Source organism: Dendroctonus ponderosae, unplaced genomic scaffold (assembly GCF_020466585.1).
Source record: "Dendroctonus ponderosae isolate FM_Combo_2020 unplaced genomic scaffold, Dpon_F_20191213v2 Dpon_F_20191213_3, whole genome shotgun sequence".
Classification (NCBI taxonomy): domain Eukaryota; kingdom Metazoa; phylum Arthropoda; class Insecta; order Coleoptera; family Curculionidae; genus Dendroctonus; species Dendroctonus ponderosae.
The window spans coordinates 6,907,540-6,924,047 of NW_026018508.1; the positions used below are offsets into that span (position 1 = coordinate 6,907,540).

General features: G+C 32.8%; 2 protein-coding genes across 2 annotated transcripts in view; both read left to right on the top strand.

Moving 5' to 3' along the window:
* The first annotated feature begins 2,114 nt into the window (after positions 1-2,114).
* On the top strand, positions 2,115-12,586 carry LOC109538489. The gene is made up of 10 exons (XM_048664516.1): positions 2,115-2,329; positions 2,390-2,845; positions 7,950-8,231; positions 8,292-8,481; positions 8,769-8,932; positions 10,714-11,055; positions 11,136-11,365; positions 11,892-12,028; positions 12,090-12,197; positions 12,257-12,586. The coding sequence occupies exons 1-10, from the start codon at positions 2,239-2,241 to the stop codon at positions 12,519-12,521; spliced, it is 2,265 nt and encodes a 754-aa protein (XP_048520473.1). The 5' UTR covers positions 2,115-2,238; the 3' UTR covers positions 12,522-12,586.
* An 86-nt stretch (positions 12,587-12,672) lies between these two features.
* Positions 12,673-16,508, top strand: part of LOC109534010 (gustatory and odorant receptor 24) — a 9,180-nt gene continuing 5,344 nt past the window's right edge. Inside the window, exons 1-4 of the mRNA XM_048664517.1 lie at positions 12,673-14,497; positions 14,700-14,925; positions 14,982-15,307; positions 15,365-15,757. Coding sequence (XP_048520474.1) covers positions 14,366-14,497; positions 14,700-14,925; positions 14,982-15,307; positions 15,365-15,757 — 1,077 coding nt within the window. The 5' untranslated portion in view covers positions 12,673-14,365. The remainder of the gene's footprint in view (positions 14,498-14,699; positions 14,926-14,981; positions 15,308-15,364; positions 15,758-16,508) is intronic.

Sequence of the window (16,508 nt, forward strand, 5' to 3'; positions counted from 1 at the left end):
AAATCTGAAAATGAATGAAAAAAGGGGCGGTTCCATTTAAAAAACCAAAGTTGGTAACTACCACACGTTTATGATACACCCCGTATATTGGAAAGTAATTTTAAAATGTGGACCTTTTTAACATGAAAAACTTTCGTAGGACGTATTTTCTTGTAAAGTTCATATTTACTGAGATATCGCACTTTGACGCACTAATGAGCAACCCTGTATATGTATAAATATATGCCAAGGCTTAAAGTAGCAACAACGCTACACATAAAAACTGATGATGGTGGAAAACACCGAAACGTATTGTAATTGATAATTAGAGACAATAAATGACTGAAGCCCAGGAATTGGTTTTGATTTGGAATTGAAACACAGTCAGGAAAGTATGTACAATTGAAAATATTGTTTTATTACTACTCAATTCTTATTAGTCTTCGTATTATTCTAAAGCGATTTAAACTAGTCTGAATCACCACTAATAATAAATTTATCAATGAACCGGCACCGAAACTGAACCCATATTTTATATTAACACACTGTTAAAGGGCTGAACCTGAACCGAAATATTTCCGAATTATTTCGGTTTTTCTTCGTTCGGTAACTTGTAATGTTTGAAATAAATGAATACTTGAGTTTCAGAGGATTTGTATTGCTAGGAAATTTTCCCCACGATAACAAAAAATGAACGATAACTTTAAATTCAATTCATTCAATTTTAAGATGGTTAGAGGAATGTAAAAATATTTAATTAGTTAGGTAAATGCAATAATTTAGAATGTTTAAAACTTTCTACTTCTTGATTTTTTGTTTATTTTATATTTATGTGACTTTTTAACTGTTTCTAATGCTATTCGTAAAAAAGAAGTAAGAAAGAAGTTTTTTGTTATTAGCAGTTGTTGGTTATAACAGTTTTTATGGCTACTATGGTAAGAATGCAAGTTGTCATTAAAAACTGGTTTTTCCTTTAAAACAATTATCTTCAGGAAAATGGAAGAAATAGAAGTTATGCTGTTAAATAATGAATTATTTTTGGACTCTCGGTATAAGATAGTTTCAGACGACAAGTTGTCTTCATCTATGGACGACAATCAAGTAGAAAGAGTAATCTGTTCTTAAAAGTTCAATTTTTCCAATTCTGAATCTGGCTCTGGACCATCAAGCGATGAAATGTAAACCTTTTTAAGGCATACAGATTCCGAGCAAACATTTGGAAAAGGAATTAATCAGCACGAATGTTCTTCACATGGTTCATTTATAGCCCATAACAAAATTGAAATTATTTTAAATTTCTATAAAGTGGAACAAAATACAAGAAAAAGCTTAATCCCGAGTTATACATGCTTGTTCAAGTATTAAATAATCGTGCCGGCAACTCAATTTTTTGTTGCCGCCTACCAGGCCAAATATTAACAAAAACATTTTAGAGGCAGAATATTAATTGTTTGTGAGAACCAGTCGCGACTTTTCAATTGTAAAAAACGAACATCGTACGTTTATACACTACTCTTAAAATCTTTTTTTAAGTAGAATTATTTTAGTTTTTCGGATTTAGTCAATTATCAACGAAATAGTTGACCTGAGTGAAAACGGAATAAAAACAAAGTGTTCAAAGTCAGAAAACTCGGTACAAATAAACTTTTCAAAAATACTATGATTCAATTAATTTTCGTATCGGAGTCCTTATTTCAATGTTCCATTCCATTTAATACTGATTATATATAACTGATTTAATAGAACAAGCAAGAAAAAAGATAATATGATTCCTAGATAGAGTTGGCTCTATCTTTATTCTTATTCGTTGTATCATATAGATTTTGAAACTGATATTAACCGAAAAAAACCTGAACCGGAACTGAACCGAATTGGAAAATATTTTCATAACCGGAACCGTACTGGAACCTAAATTTTAAATCTTGCCTAGGACCGAAACCGAAACGGAACAGATGGATTCGGTCTGGGTTTTTGCTCATAACATACTAAATGAAACAGTTACTTTTAACAAATTTAGTCAATTTCTAATACAGACTCAGAACACTTCTGAACTACAGGTTTTAGATTATTCTGACGATCTGTTTCGAACGTGTTTTATGAACACACCCCTGAGATAAATTTTAAAATGCCCAATCCCAACCTGAAAATTTCGTTCGTCCGTTAGCTTTGGGTATAACCTCTAATATGTAAAGCTGTTTTTTTCGATTTGGATTTCCTGAATGAAACTTAGAATTTACTGCAGTATACAGATGATTAACTATGAACTCTGCTATGGACAAGTCCTTCGAACTACTAAGCACCATGTCTCCGAAAATTAGGGGTCGTCAAAAAACGTGCAAAGTAAAAAGTTGTAAGTAGGCTTTATTTGAAGGAGCTTAAATTTATGAATTATCCAATTCCTGCTTTACAGCTTCCAGACTAGCCCTTAAAAAGTACTTTAGACGTTCTTCGATATTTGATAAATCTATTGGAATTAGAAGCAAGGATTTGTCAATCGTAGATGTGCCTTCTAGTTCATCAGGCAGTATATTTAGTTCTCAAGATGTTGAACCACATGATAAGAACGAAATCGCTTTCATTGAATCAAGCGATTCGGAAGATAATGTTCAAGGCATCTTACCCGAAGTAAAGTTGAAACGTTTTCCAAATTGTAGCAGTGAAATTGAAAAGAATCAGATGGTTAAAAACTGGCTGGAAAATGTAGAAGATCGCCCTGGAAATCCAAGTTTTTTCAGTCAAGTCTCAACGGTATGTGGAGATTCTACTGCAAATATTAACAAAGAAGGCAATCGCATTGCTGCATCTTCAAGTTTTAATGACTGCCTTACCCATAGGTTTGACGAATTGTTTATTGACAAGGAAAAAGGTAAGTGCGAAATCAAGTATTATTTAATTTGCTACATCTTTTTACGCAAATCAAAGTTTCGCATTTATTTTATCTTATAATTTTAATCTTAAGTTGATTATGCGACGAACGAACGAAAATAAACTTATTAAGTAATGAAAAAATCCTAAAATTTTGGAAATGTGGAAACGCAGCACCATAGTTGTTCGCAAGAAAACGGAATTACAGCCAAGGGCGTATCCAGAGGGATACACCCCTTGTAGGTTTATGTCCTAATGATAATGTTTCTAATTTCATAAACAACTTAAGAAAATAAATACTTTGTATGATGGCAAACACCAACGCGAATGATACGCATATTATGAATATTATGCTGTTATTACAGTACAGTTACATGGTGCATCAGATCCTTTAGTATGAATAAATAACTCTTAATACGGACCCGATTTGGATCATTTCAATGATTTTGTCTAAAATTGAAGTCGGTTGAAAAACTTGAAAGTTATAAGAGTTTGAAGGTCGAAGAAATGATTTTTCAAGACAAATGGTATCAATGGTTTTTGGAAAAACAGCTTTTTGTATGTATTTATGCATAATTTTGTTAATATAGGGCCGATTTCGAAATGGTCAAAATTTGTTGAAAAACATACATTTTCTATAAAAACTGCATCTCGGAAAAACTTGGAAGCTATGATGATTTGAAGGCGGAAAAGGCGATTTTCCGAGAGTGTATGCTCGACACATTCACTGTCTATAAGAAAATTTGTAATTCCCAACTGTAAGACTCAAACTGGCACATCTTCCTCTCTTTACCCTGTAACTGGGTCAAACATTTTTCAGAAATTCAAAAACACTTGCGTAAAAAGTTGTTTCAGGGCCAAAATTCATTTTTATCACCGTCAGGGGAGTATAAGTATAACTTTTCAAATACCTGAAATGCTGGATGTTCCTGGAAACACGATTTTTTGGTAGAACTTTGGCGACGCACTAAGAATTTTTTAACCCCAAAAAGTGGTGTACGTTTATTTAATTTAATATGGAGATATTTAAGGTTTTGCATCTGAATATAATTGAAAAAATATGGATACTTGTTATTACACTAATTTTGTATTTTTTAAATATTAAATTCATTTAAATGTATAATGTAACCTTTTTTAAATTGTGATTAACAAACGTTTATAATTTTAATAGCTTTAAAAGGACTTGCACCACTTTCAAAATCAACAGAAAGCAAAATTCTTACGTTTAAAAAAGAGTAAAGTTAGGATCTCAATTGAAGTAAAAGTTGGGCCTAAACGTTCTAAATCTACCAGGGGCAAAGGAATGCCAAACTTACCGAAAGCTGCAACGTGTCACCTGGAAAGACAGTAGAAAATTTGTTTAGTACAGCAGGAAATGTGTCCCAAACCATTAAGAATTAGAAATGTAAAGAATGCATTAAACTTCAGTTGCTTTTGGTAAAATTAAACTCAGTTCTAAGTAAAGAATTTATAGATCATAAAAATCCTTACCAACTTTCTGCAAGCCGGTGTCCCATCCTCCATTTTCTTTCCATTAACTTAAAAAACTCCTCACGGCACTTAAACACAATGAAAGTCAACTCCGAATTGAAAATTTTAATCCTGCAGTATGCAGTCAGAATATACTACGGTGGTACGGAAGGTGCATTTATACTATTTACACTATACTTTTGATCTAAGAGCGCGATTTACTGTTGAAAAGCTGTAAGAAAAACTGTAATTAGTTAAAAGAGACATTTAAAAAAGTGACTTGGTGTCCCTGAAAAATACCATGTTATCGGCATTTGTAATAGATACCATATGAATAGTTCAAGGTATAAGCAAACAGCTTAATTTGATTTAGAAAGAAACTAAAGATAATTTAAAAATTGACGTTGACTCGTATTCAGATTCATAACGTAGCTAAGAAAGAGAATATTAGTGAAAGAAACGATTCATATCCTGAAACATGAATGTTTGAACGATATAAGATAAAGTGTTATTAGTAAACAGAAACATTTTAAAAAGTTACCAGTTTTATCTGAAAAAAATGTTATGTTGTCAAAATAAGTACATACATGATATAATAAAATATTAATAGTTCAAAACTGAGCAGACATTTAAAAAAAATTAACAAGTAAATAGGAAACAAAATGCTGTCCGGATCCAGACAGCCAAAATTGCCTAAAACACACATTTTTCCTCAAAAAAATTCAATGCCATGTATTTTCTTAACTTTAGAAGAACAGGCGCAAGTGTGGTTATAAACTCGATCTGGACCTCTTACAGCCTAGGAAGGTGCTTTACTTTTAACGTTTACCAAAAAGAATTGGTTTACCTTTTTAAATTTGGAAAAACAGTGCGGAATCTGAATGGTCTAGCAGGATCACACGCAACGTTTTAACTTGCGAACCTCCAATAATACCATTCATGGCAATAAACAATAGAAATGCAATTATTCGGACGAATCCCAGCCCCTGAAAATCCCTAACACGAATCTTATAGCAAAAAATAATTTATTTCAATTTTGAAATATGGAAAGACAACGTAAAATCTAAATGGTTTGGCCAGGATCACACGCAACATTTTAACGTGCTATCCTTCAATAATGCAATAAATAACAATAAACAATAAAAAGTGCAATTATTCGGACGGATCCTAGCCCTTGAAAATCCCTAACACGAATCGTTTAGCAGAAAAAAATTTGTTTAAATTTTAAAATTTGAAAACAACAGCGCGAAATCTAAATGGTTTGGCCAGGATCACACGCAACGTTTTAACGTGCTATCCTCCAATAATGCAATAAACCATATATAGTAATAAACATTAAAAATGCAATTATTCGGACGGATCCCAGCCCCTGACAATCCCTAACACGAATCGTTTAGCAAAAATAATTTGTTTCAATTTTGAAATGTGGAAAAACAACGCAAAATTTGAATGGTTTGGCCAGGATCACACGCAACGTTTTAACTTCCTAGCCTATCCGCGAATGGCACAGTAATGTTAAACTTACCGAAAGCTGCATTGTACCACCTGAAAAGAAAGARAAAACCTGTAGTATTACATAAATTTGATCTAAAACCCAGTTATCTGATTGGAAAGAAACCGAACTGGAGAACTGAGTAAAATTTTAATTATTTCTCGACAAACTAAACTCAATTAAGTTAAGGATTTATAGATTAATAATCCTTCTTACCTGCTTTCTGGATACTGGCGCCAGATTCTCCATTGTCTATCCATTAATCATCAAAAAGCACACACTACACTTGAACACACAATGAATATCCATACGAAATTGAAAATAAATGTGAATTTCACTCAGCAATTAACAGGTAAGATGATCGACCGTACTTCCGTGCCTAAATTTCACTAAATTCGTACATTTATCCAGTTTATGAACAAAAGACTGGCGACCGATTTCGGCCCTTGCCCACCATGAACTGAACACAGTTCAGTTTTTAGCAAAAACTCATGCGATGTTAAGGTGTTTATCACTTTAAAAACGCACCGAGCTACCGAACTTACATGACATAATCGTTTGCTTCCTGGCCCTTCGTCTGACTCATTGCTTAGCCATGCTGTTTGATTTCAGTTTTTTCCTTATTGACAATGTTCTATGAATTTCCAGTTCACGATCCGACTGATTTGGATATTTAGCGTAAACAAAGTTGCTTTCTCGGCCTAAGATAAACAAATATTGACGTTCATGCGGCAATTTTTGTATGCTAAATTAAATACTTGCTCGTCAATGAATCTTTTGCTCAATTTTCATGAAACTTCGCTTGAACGCTTTTCATGAAATCTAGCTTCACAAACCATGATTTGTGAATGCTTCACTTTGATTGCACTATTAAGCGCGACGGAACTTGATTTTTATGAAACTTTGAGTTCGTATAGCTTGATATGTTGTGCAAAACGGGCCTAAAGGCCAGATTTTCATTTTAGTTAGATCATGACTTATGAATGTTTTCCTCTACTCACATCATTGAAAGCGACGGAATAATTTACTTGATTTCCACATGAGCTCTCGCATCTATATTTTGCCAGATTTATCAAAACGCTTTCAAATTCTGCATTTTAGTATTGGATTTGTTAAAGTGATTAATGAGCATATTTTATGTTCAAAAAAGGCGCAGTTTAACGCAGTTCATCACTAGATGACAACTGGAGCGTTATTGCTTAACTGGTTCTCTAGCAATGAGCTAAAAACTAACAGCGTTTTTTGAAAACCCGCAGTAATTTCGGATTATTACTCTTTCCGTGAAAGCGAAAAACATTTGTAGAATAATGATTTATATGAGCCGTTTTCTTTGAAATTGGTGTAAGTGTATTTTATTTAATATGGAGATATTTGAGGTTGAATAATTAAAAAAATACCGTGTGTCAATTTGAAAACGTTCCACTCTTAATGTCTTTCTTGTAATTGAAAATATGAAAAAATCGGAAAAACCCGTCAAGTTTATTTGTAAAGGGGACACTTTAAATAAATGTTTTTAGCCTCCTTGTTTGAATGAAACAAATCAGTTTCTTTTTATAAAATGTTTATTTAATATTTCAACAATAAAAGGAATTAGCGATAAAAAATGTATCAGTTAACCGTCAAAAAACTTAAAAAATTGGTGAAAAAATCAGATAATTTTGGTGCAATTCTGTCAATAAAAATTTATAATTTTGTGTGACGCAGATTAAATTTGATAACAAGAAATGGCTTTTTGATAACAAGAAATGCTGCATGAAATTTAAATTAATTTAGTCTTTATTTTTTAGTGGCTCTGCAGCAAACGCACTTAATTTAGTACAACCAGCGCATTTTAGTTCTTTACGCAAATGGTACAGCAAATATTGGTGCACTGAGCGCTTCACTTCCATATAATATCCACTTAATAACCTAATAGCATAGTGGCTAAAAAAAAACGATTTATCCAATTGTACCCATTGGTAGACTTTAGAATCCATTGCAACACCTTGCATATTATTAAAAAATTCTGTGTTTTTACTACTCATTTTGCTGCTTTTCATCTAACCATCCTATCCATCAATCTATAATAGGAGTTTTGCATTCAAATACCCCACAGGTAAAAAAACCTATATGCATCTACAATTTAGTTTTGTTTAAATTGTAGATTCTAAAAATGTCGACAAAGCTGATGCACACGATGATTCAGTTAATAAAGAGTTAAATACTGACTTGAAAAGACATTCAGAAGAGGCCAAAGTAACTAATACTTCTGATGAAGACAATGTAGGAACGAGTTTGGAACCTTCAAGTGAATATAAGACGGCAGGTGACGAACCGTTTCCCACAAATGATGAAAGTATCATCATAGTAACTCCGGTAAAAAGTGTAAAATCTTTATCGCCAGTAAATAAATGTCAAGATTTTATCACAGTAAGAAGAAAACGAGGTAAGCTAATAACGGGTAACTTAACTGAAAACAGTGCGATTAAATATTCGACTCTTTCAGAGGAGAAAAAAACGCTTGATTGCCCAGCAACACCGACGGATCAAAATATTGAGAGTCAGATGAAGGTAATGCTTGACTCTATATATGGAAAGTCATGGAGAGCTCATCAGCAAAAAGTGTTTTTACCAATGTCTGAGCGGAAAGTAAAACGTTCAGATAATATACCGATTGTTGCTCCAATCACGGAAAGGTAAACTGATTAACAGCACTTAAGAGATATTTTGTGGAGGCAGGTGTCTTAAATGTTTGGGCAATTAAAATAGTCCTTTTTTGTGGTTGTTTTTCAAATAAAATTGAACTGGATTATCGAAAAACGTAAGAAGTAGCTTATTGAAGTTCAACCCACTGAAACTCAAATAGTGAACATTTCAAGAAAATGGCATGGCATGTTTCGTACATTAGTTCGTTCTAGTTCCCAATTAAACTTTACAGTTTTACGGTAAGCATGAAATAGCTTTAATATTTTATTTTTTGAAGGATTATAAAGCCGCCCTTCAAAAACACTCTGTTACCGAATAAAAAGTTGACTCATACCAAACTTAATTTTGATTCGCTGAAGAAACCGGTAAAATCGCCTTGGATAAGCAAACTGAAAGGATTAGTAGATTCCGACTCGGCTGATGAAGGCAACAATACAAAAGGTAGTTTTGTTTTATCAACTAGCTAATTTGGTCCGGTATTGAGTAAGTCGAGTTCTTTCGAAGAAAAGTACTCCGACATATTGTTTTTTTGCGTTAGTATTATAATGCTAATGCTGTCATCATGAAATTACTTTTATTTAATACCGATTGTAGTTTTTATCGTGGTTGTTTAAAAAAAACTATTTTGTGCTAACAAGCGTGCTCAGAACAGAATGATCTGAAGAATCATATAGAAAGCTTTTATACTATTGATTTTAATAAAAAAACATTTTTTGACGAAAAACTTCCAGGGTCTTATCAATAAATGCAACAAATACAGCGTGATTCAGGTTTAATGTTGGTAACTTCAATAATCGATACAAGACAGATTGCAATAATGTCCTCACATGATCTAAAATGTTACTTTAAATCGCATCGTTACAGGGATAAATAAAACGATTAATCGTTAAAATAAAAACTTTTTCCGTCTTCTTTCATACGTTTTGAACAACGTAACTGTGTAACTTTTGTGTCTAGTGCAGACTATTTATTATTCATTAGAAGTGTCGTGTGTTCCAAACCTTAATCGGATGAGTGGTTCAAAATGTATGAGAAAATCGAGAAAATGTTTATTTCAACACGTTCTAGCTCTAAAACAATGTGATTCAGGCAACAATTTACATCATGTAAGGGTACTATTCTAACTAACCTATTCTTTCGATTCTTGATGTTATCAAGATGAAACCTGAATCACCCGAAGCAAATAAATATTTATTACAGAAACTTGTTTGATTGAAATAAATATTTTCCCAACATACAAAAAATAATTGAACATTTTCCATAAAACACCTACAACTGATGCGGAACTCAAAAAATATTTATTTCGATTTAAGCAGACAGTTGCAACTAATTTTTCAAATACCCTGATCAAATGAAATTACACATGGTAAAACAATTACAGACAAAAATAACGAACTTATATATCTGAAATGCTCCTGGGTTATTCGAAAAAATGGCCTCACTCTGTTCCCTTTTAGACCGGTGACGATGGCTTAAATATAGCCGAAACGTTGGTCCAGGCAAAAGTGTTTTATTTACGATACCGTTATTGACCGATAAACCCAACCATCTTTTAGTATATTGCAAAGTAGCAAAATTTTATATATTTATCAATAACTAAGCAAAAACTAATTAAAATAGTTTGTTTGTTCAACCTGGCAAAATGTCGTTTTTTGGCTGATATTGATAGCAACGTTGAAGATTAGATTTATTATTTTTGTTGAAAATTTCTTTGATCATCATTTGAAATCTTATACTGCTCATTAGACGCATAAATAAAATATTCGCAGTAGTGAGAAATTCCAATCAACACAGGTTTTCTAGAATTATCTGAGTGGAAAGTAAAATGTTTTGGCACTTTTCCAAGCATAGATATTTGGGCTTACAGCACCATATACAGCAAGTTTGCCCATTTTTTTCCATTGTGGCCGACTTATTTTGCAAAATATAGTCTGTGGCTGACTATAAATATGGGCAAACAATTTTGGAGTTTCTGTAAATATTTCACAGTTATTTTATTAAATAATTAAAAATAATTTCAATAAAAAAACTATAAAATTTAATTTGTTTTTTGTAGTTTCTCGAGCTACTTTGAAAACATTTGCGGTCGACCGTGAACGTTGGCTACCGCGAATGACTGTGGTTTATGTTTCGTTAGATGTTTTACTGTCTTTTCCGACAGAAAAATTGATACATGTACGCTTTATCATTAAAATCACTTAACCAATGTATTTTTGTTTCAGACATTAAAAAAGTTAAAAGTCGGCTTAATTTTGGTGATAAAACTCCAACAAAGAAAAGTGTAAAAAGTAACCACTATGAAGAAAATACTGCTAATGTCAAACATTTGCTTAAAGAGTGCAACATAAAAGCAAATATTCCTGCAAAGGCAAATCTGCAAAAGCAATATTATTATCAGAATATTGAAAAGGGTGCAAATACTATTGGTAAACGTAGAACAGAAAGTTCTAGTTCAATAACAACAGATGAAGAATATGACAAAGAAATTGAAATTTTGGAGCTAACAAGAAACAAGACAGTACGCGAGAAAAACAAAAAGTATTCCTTTTTGGAATCGTTATCAGGTGAGTGATTATCTCAGGAAGATCTCATAATAGAAATGAATTAATGGTATAAGAAATAAATAAATCTGTTTTTGATTTAGCAACTGTGCCATTAAACCAGTGTGACATGTCTGCACGATTATTCCGAACTAACTTTAAGCAACACAAACAGGAATTGGCGAAAAGGCTATTTTCATTATTTAATGAGAACGTTTTTGACGATGCCATTCCAGGAAACTGTGCAATAGAATGGAATACCAAATTAACAAAAACAGCTGGATTGTGTCATTTTAAAAAAATTACTCACCGTCAGGGTCAAATTGAAAGACAGGTATTACTAAGTGGGTCTACTTTTAATATTTGTTTTAGTGTGTGGTACTATGGAATAATTAAAATATCTCGCAATCTAGCCATCCGATTTGTCTGAAATTTTTTGCAATTTTGTACCAAATAACGCCCGATTTAACTGTGGATATGGCATTTTTGCCAAGTATCTCGTTTTTTTGAAGAGATTTTCTTTTTTCTAATCAAACCCTATAGATGGTTTGTGATTTTTAAATTCCGCTTGCAATTCAGAACACTTCGTCTTGGAAGCATTATTTTCTATCATTTGAAGTTATTGAAGAAATGGAGGTCCAAAATCTTTATTTTAATTAATTTTACTTCAAAGCAACTGTAGGCGAAAGCTTACCGAACATTCCTCCATTTGTAATAACTTTCAATTTTAGAAAAAAGTTTCGAAAAAAATTCTTGAGGAATTCTAAACTCGAATCTAATTGATATTGTTTCCTTAGAAACAAATACCAATTGCGTAAACCTTAAGCAAATATCAAATTAAATCTACATATTTGTTTTAGGTTAAAATTAGTTTATCCACTAAAGTTCTAGATTCTCCATGTAGATTAAGAGATACATTAATACATGAAATGTGCCATGCTGCATCATTTATTGTCAATCGCATAACGGATGGACATGGACCATATTGGAAAAGTTGGTAATTGATTTATTGGTATTTAATGATACAATTTGATATTGAATAAACGTGCTGATTGCAGGGCTTTTAAAGCTATGGAAAAGTTTCCAGAGTTGCCGCCTATAAGACGATGCCATGATTACCGTATTAATAGCAAGTACACTTACAAATGTACTGGCTGTCATTATAGGTAACAAATTAGATGTTCGACATTAAACGTTATCAATTTTTAACTAAATTTTTATTTAGTTTTGGAAGACACACAAAATCACTTGACTTGGACCGGAAACGTTGCGGTTATTGTATGGGAAGATTTGAAGTTTTTTTGAACAAAAAAGGCAAAAGTGGTTCCACTAAAGCTGTCCCGATTGCTGAGCGAAAGGAAGTCACAGGGTTTGCGTTATTTGTCAAAGAAAACTATGCCAAGTATAAAGAACCATCGAAAACGCATCGCGACATAATGACAATGCTCAGCCAAAAGTTCGCAGAACTAAAAGTTATAAGTACAAAGTGAATATGTTTTTAAATTTTGTAATTTTATGAAAAAAAACTGATTAGATAATATTTTTTTACCAATAACCTGAGAAGTCACCATTATTTACCCGATTATCTTAGCGAGAAGTTATATTTCTCTCCTTCGGTCCATATAATAATAATAACAAAATCCATAGGTAAATCATGAATATGTGAAAGTTTTTCGTTATATTTATTTTGCCCACCTATCTTCGAGTTCAGGCGAGATTCCAACCATTTCCACTACTCAATCACTGTAACTTTAAGATTCACCATTTTTTCGCTTTTCCCAGAAGTTTTTCATGGAACTTTTATCGGTTTTCCGGAAACCGTTAAATTATATTGCGGCAATTGGACAACTGAACGTCAGGATACATTCAAATATTGCGACACTTCAGAAAATTAGTGCTAAATTCAAAATCTTATTAATTCAATTAAGGCAATTATTCGTGTTGGTACCAAAAAAACTATATATTTCGGTCGAGAAGGCTATTAAATACCTCGCATAATTATGTATATTATAAAAGTTCTCGGTTTATAATGTACTATTATATTATACAGGGTGTCCCGGAATATGTGGGCATGCTTTCGGATTTGTACAGGGAACGTTAAAAAAACAAGTTTCTATAAAAAAAAATCCAGAGGGCCCCTACGGAGATACAGGACTCTAAAGGAACCACCTGAGAATTTTTTTTTAAATAACTTTTAGAAGACTATGCAATTTAATTATTTTCTCACACAATGAACAGTACATCATTGCTCCTAAAAAGAACCGATGAAAACATTTTTAGCATTTCCATTGCCAGGGATGGACTAGGTGGAGCACAATAATAGTATTTTTTTTACTCTTTACAATGAAGACACGAAAATAATGTATTTAGGTAGCTTTAACCTTAAACTAAAAAATACATTCTTGATTCAGAACGGTTTTCGAGGAAAAAATATGTTTATTGAGTACAGAAGTATAGAAAATAGAAGAATTAATCAAGCAAACTAAGCGTTTAACGTGTCCCATTTGCTAATTTACTGAAGATATCGAAGGGATTTAACCAAGGCTTAGCCGCCTTAAAAAAATTTCCATTGGATATTACGAATACTAACATCTTTTCTTGGCTATCTATCATCAGACCAGGTTTTTATTGGCTCGTTTGAACCTCCACTCCTCTAGGAAATGAACATTAAGAGACTGAAAACGTTGAAAACATGTCAGCTCGTTTAAATTCCATGTTTCCACATGTTCCCGGTGAATCTTCAATTAACAGATCCAAACGATTAGGATAATTATCATACACTGAAGCTGGTTAATTTTTTTTGTCTAACCAGGAAGTTTCTTTCAGTACCTACTCCACGTAGCAAGGTTCCCATAATTTATCCTAGTTTTCCAACACTACCAGTGACCTTACATGTTCATTTAAAATGCCGTATCAATGTTTAAAGGCGCTTACTCCTTGTAACTAATGAGTTTTTACCAGTTCACGGGAACTTGGCCTACATTCTTTGCCTCAATAATTAATTCCTGTTTCACGTATCAAGTTTAAAAGCTCCACCCTTAAACAATGTTTCGCCTTCGTACGCGACTATTGAGTGCATAACGTCTTACATTATTCCAAGTGTGGGCAGGCTTTCCATTACTAGTTTTTTAGCATAATGGAATCATTATTTGGATAAAAAGTTTAGAAATATTGCGCTGTAAGTATGCTATTTTAATTACTGGAATTTTGTTGGATTTTATATAATTATATTAAACCTTAACTACATTTCCAACACATCATTAATCAGCAGGCAAATGTATACAATGAGCGCAAAAAATGTTTTAGCGTCACCTATTGAAGCTAAGAAGAGAAAATGTACAATAATCCCGGAACACCTTTACCACATGGAATGATGGACAACAGCTATCAAATTCCTAATCAGAATATATATTTTGATGATGGCATGCAGTTTTACAGAACTAAAAATCAAAATACAATTACAAAGGTAAATTCTTGCTATTCCTCTCTATCAAAATCAGAATCAGTTATCTGGCCCAATATACCACCAAAAATAAAGCAAAAAGTTTAATTTAGAAATTTCTAAAACTCTATGCAGAAATATGACTATAAAAAAAGCTACCTATATGCAAATAACACTCTCGCTCTTTACTTTTGAATGGGCTGTAAAATCTTTAATATATGTTTAGGTGGCTCCTGTCCCTCCTCCAAAGTATTCCAATGCTGAAAATATGGAAATGATGGAATCCATTGACGATAAGAGTGTGAAAAAAAGTGTAATATTTGATAACGTGAAACCTATTTTTGTTACCATGAGGTTACTAGGCATACTTCCAGTTGTTCGCCGTGGTTCAATTTTCATTATTTCTACAAAATGGATTATTTACTCCTTCCTACTATTATTAGCGGTTGCTGGTACAAACCTTTACTTGTATCGATTTTCTTTAAGCTAATATTGTCTTTTTGTGCAGGTTTTATTGGATATTTGAAATATTATAATATAAATGTAACAAGAACTGCTGAAGGACGGTTTGAAGAAGCAGTAATAGATTACCTCTTCACTGTGTATCTGGTACCAATATTTGTTAACATACTAGCCTTATACGAAGCGAAAAAGCAAGCAAATGTGCTGACTCAAATGGTCTCTTTCGAACGTATATATACTAGGATGTTTAAAAAGCGAATTGGATTCGATTTGGGCAGTAAGCCATTGGTGATGACGGTCGTTTTACTGATATTGGGATGTGGTGTAATGGTCATTACCCACTTTTCAATGGCAAACTTTATCATCTATCAGGTAACGAAGGACTATTCTCTTAAGTGCGCTAAACATATATGTACATTATTATTTTAGGTGGTGCCATATTGCTATATAAACGTGATAACTTTCATTATAGGTGGAGCCTGGTATATTTATTGTGATATAATAGGGAACATTGCTACATGCCTGGCTGAAGAATTCCAGTTTGCTTTACGCAACATTGAATACTCCAATCGAGTATGTGATTACAGATCACTGTGGATGATCCTGAGTAAAATAATCAGGAACGTGGGAAATTCATTTGGGTACACCCTAACTTTCCTCTGTCTGTATTTGTTTTTCGTCATAACTTTAACAGTTTATGGATTACTGTCTCAGATTCAAGAGGGAATGGGCGTTAAGGATATTGGTCTCACAATAACTGGAGTTTCAGCAACTCTAATGTTATATTTTATTTGTGATGAAGCTCATTATGCATCCACTTGTGTAAGTCAGCACGTAACACGTACAAGTAGTGTGTTGTATGTAACTGATGTCGTTCCTCTAGACGTGTTTAGGGAGTTTAAAATAGTTGAACACATTTTCGACAACATTGTCCATTTGCCACCCGCATAGAAATATCTTTAGAACCCGTTCTTTTCCAAATAAATAAATTCTGGTACAATTTTGCAAAAGTACTTGTTTGCATCTTTTAAGCACAGGCACATTAGGTCGGACCTTAATTTTTTTTCGTCGGGGATTTTCCATCGGCTGAAAATCTCTTTTATAGGCTCTAAAAGTTCGGCGCAAAAAGAAATTGGACTTTTCCATGCACGTGCCTCAAAGAACCAAGTTTTTCATTGATTTTATATGAAGAAAAAACGTATTAATTTGTTTAGTAGCTAAATTTCGGATTTTTGTTATTGAAGCTTTACTGAAGCTCATTATTGACTGGAAGGGAACCATCAGTTTTTTTCAATATCGTGAAAAAAAATTATTATCCTCGGAAAACTCGAAAAAATGAGTGAAAAGTCTTGAGACTGAACCCAGCTGATGAGAGCTAACAGGCTCGAAACCGGTCCTGGATGTGCCTGGAGTGGGCGAACCTCGAAATTTGCATTTGCTTATATGATTTCTTTGTTTTTTTCTCTGTTTTAACTTGGATTTTATGAATTAAGTTAATCATTAAGTTTAAGAATACAATTACGACGTTGGGTAAACCCGCACTGACTCGGATAATACCGACGAAATTCTTGTA

Coding starts and splice junctions, on each gene's coding strand:
- LOC109538489 (XM_048664516.1), top strand. CDS start 2,239: ATGAACTCTGCTATGGACAAGTCCTTCGAACTACTAAGCACCATGTCT. Junction 2,846..7,949: donor GTTTATTGACAAGGAAAAAG/GTAAGTGCGAAA, acceptor TTTAAATTGTAG/ATTCTAAAAATGTCGACAAA. Junction 8,232..8,291: donor CACAGTAAGAAGAAAACGAG/GTAAGCTAATAA, acceptor CGACTCTTTCAG/AGGAGAAAAAAACGCTTGAT.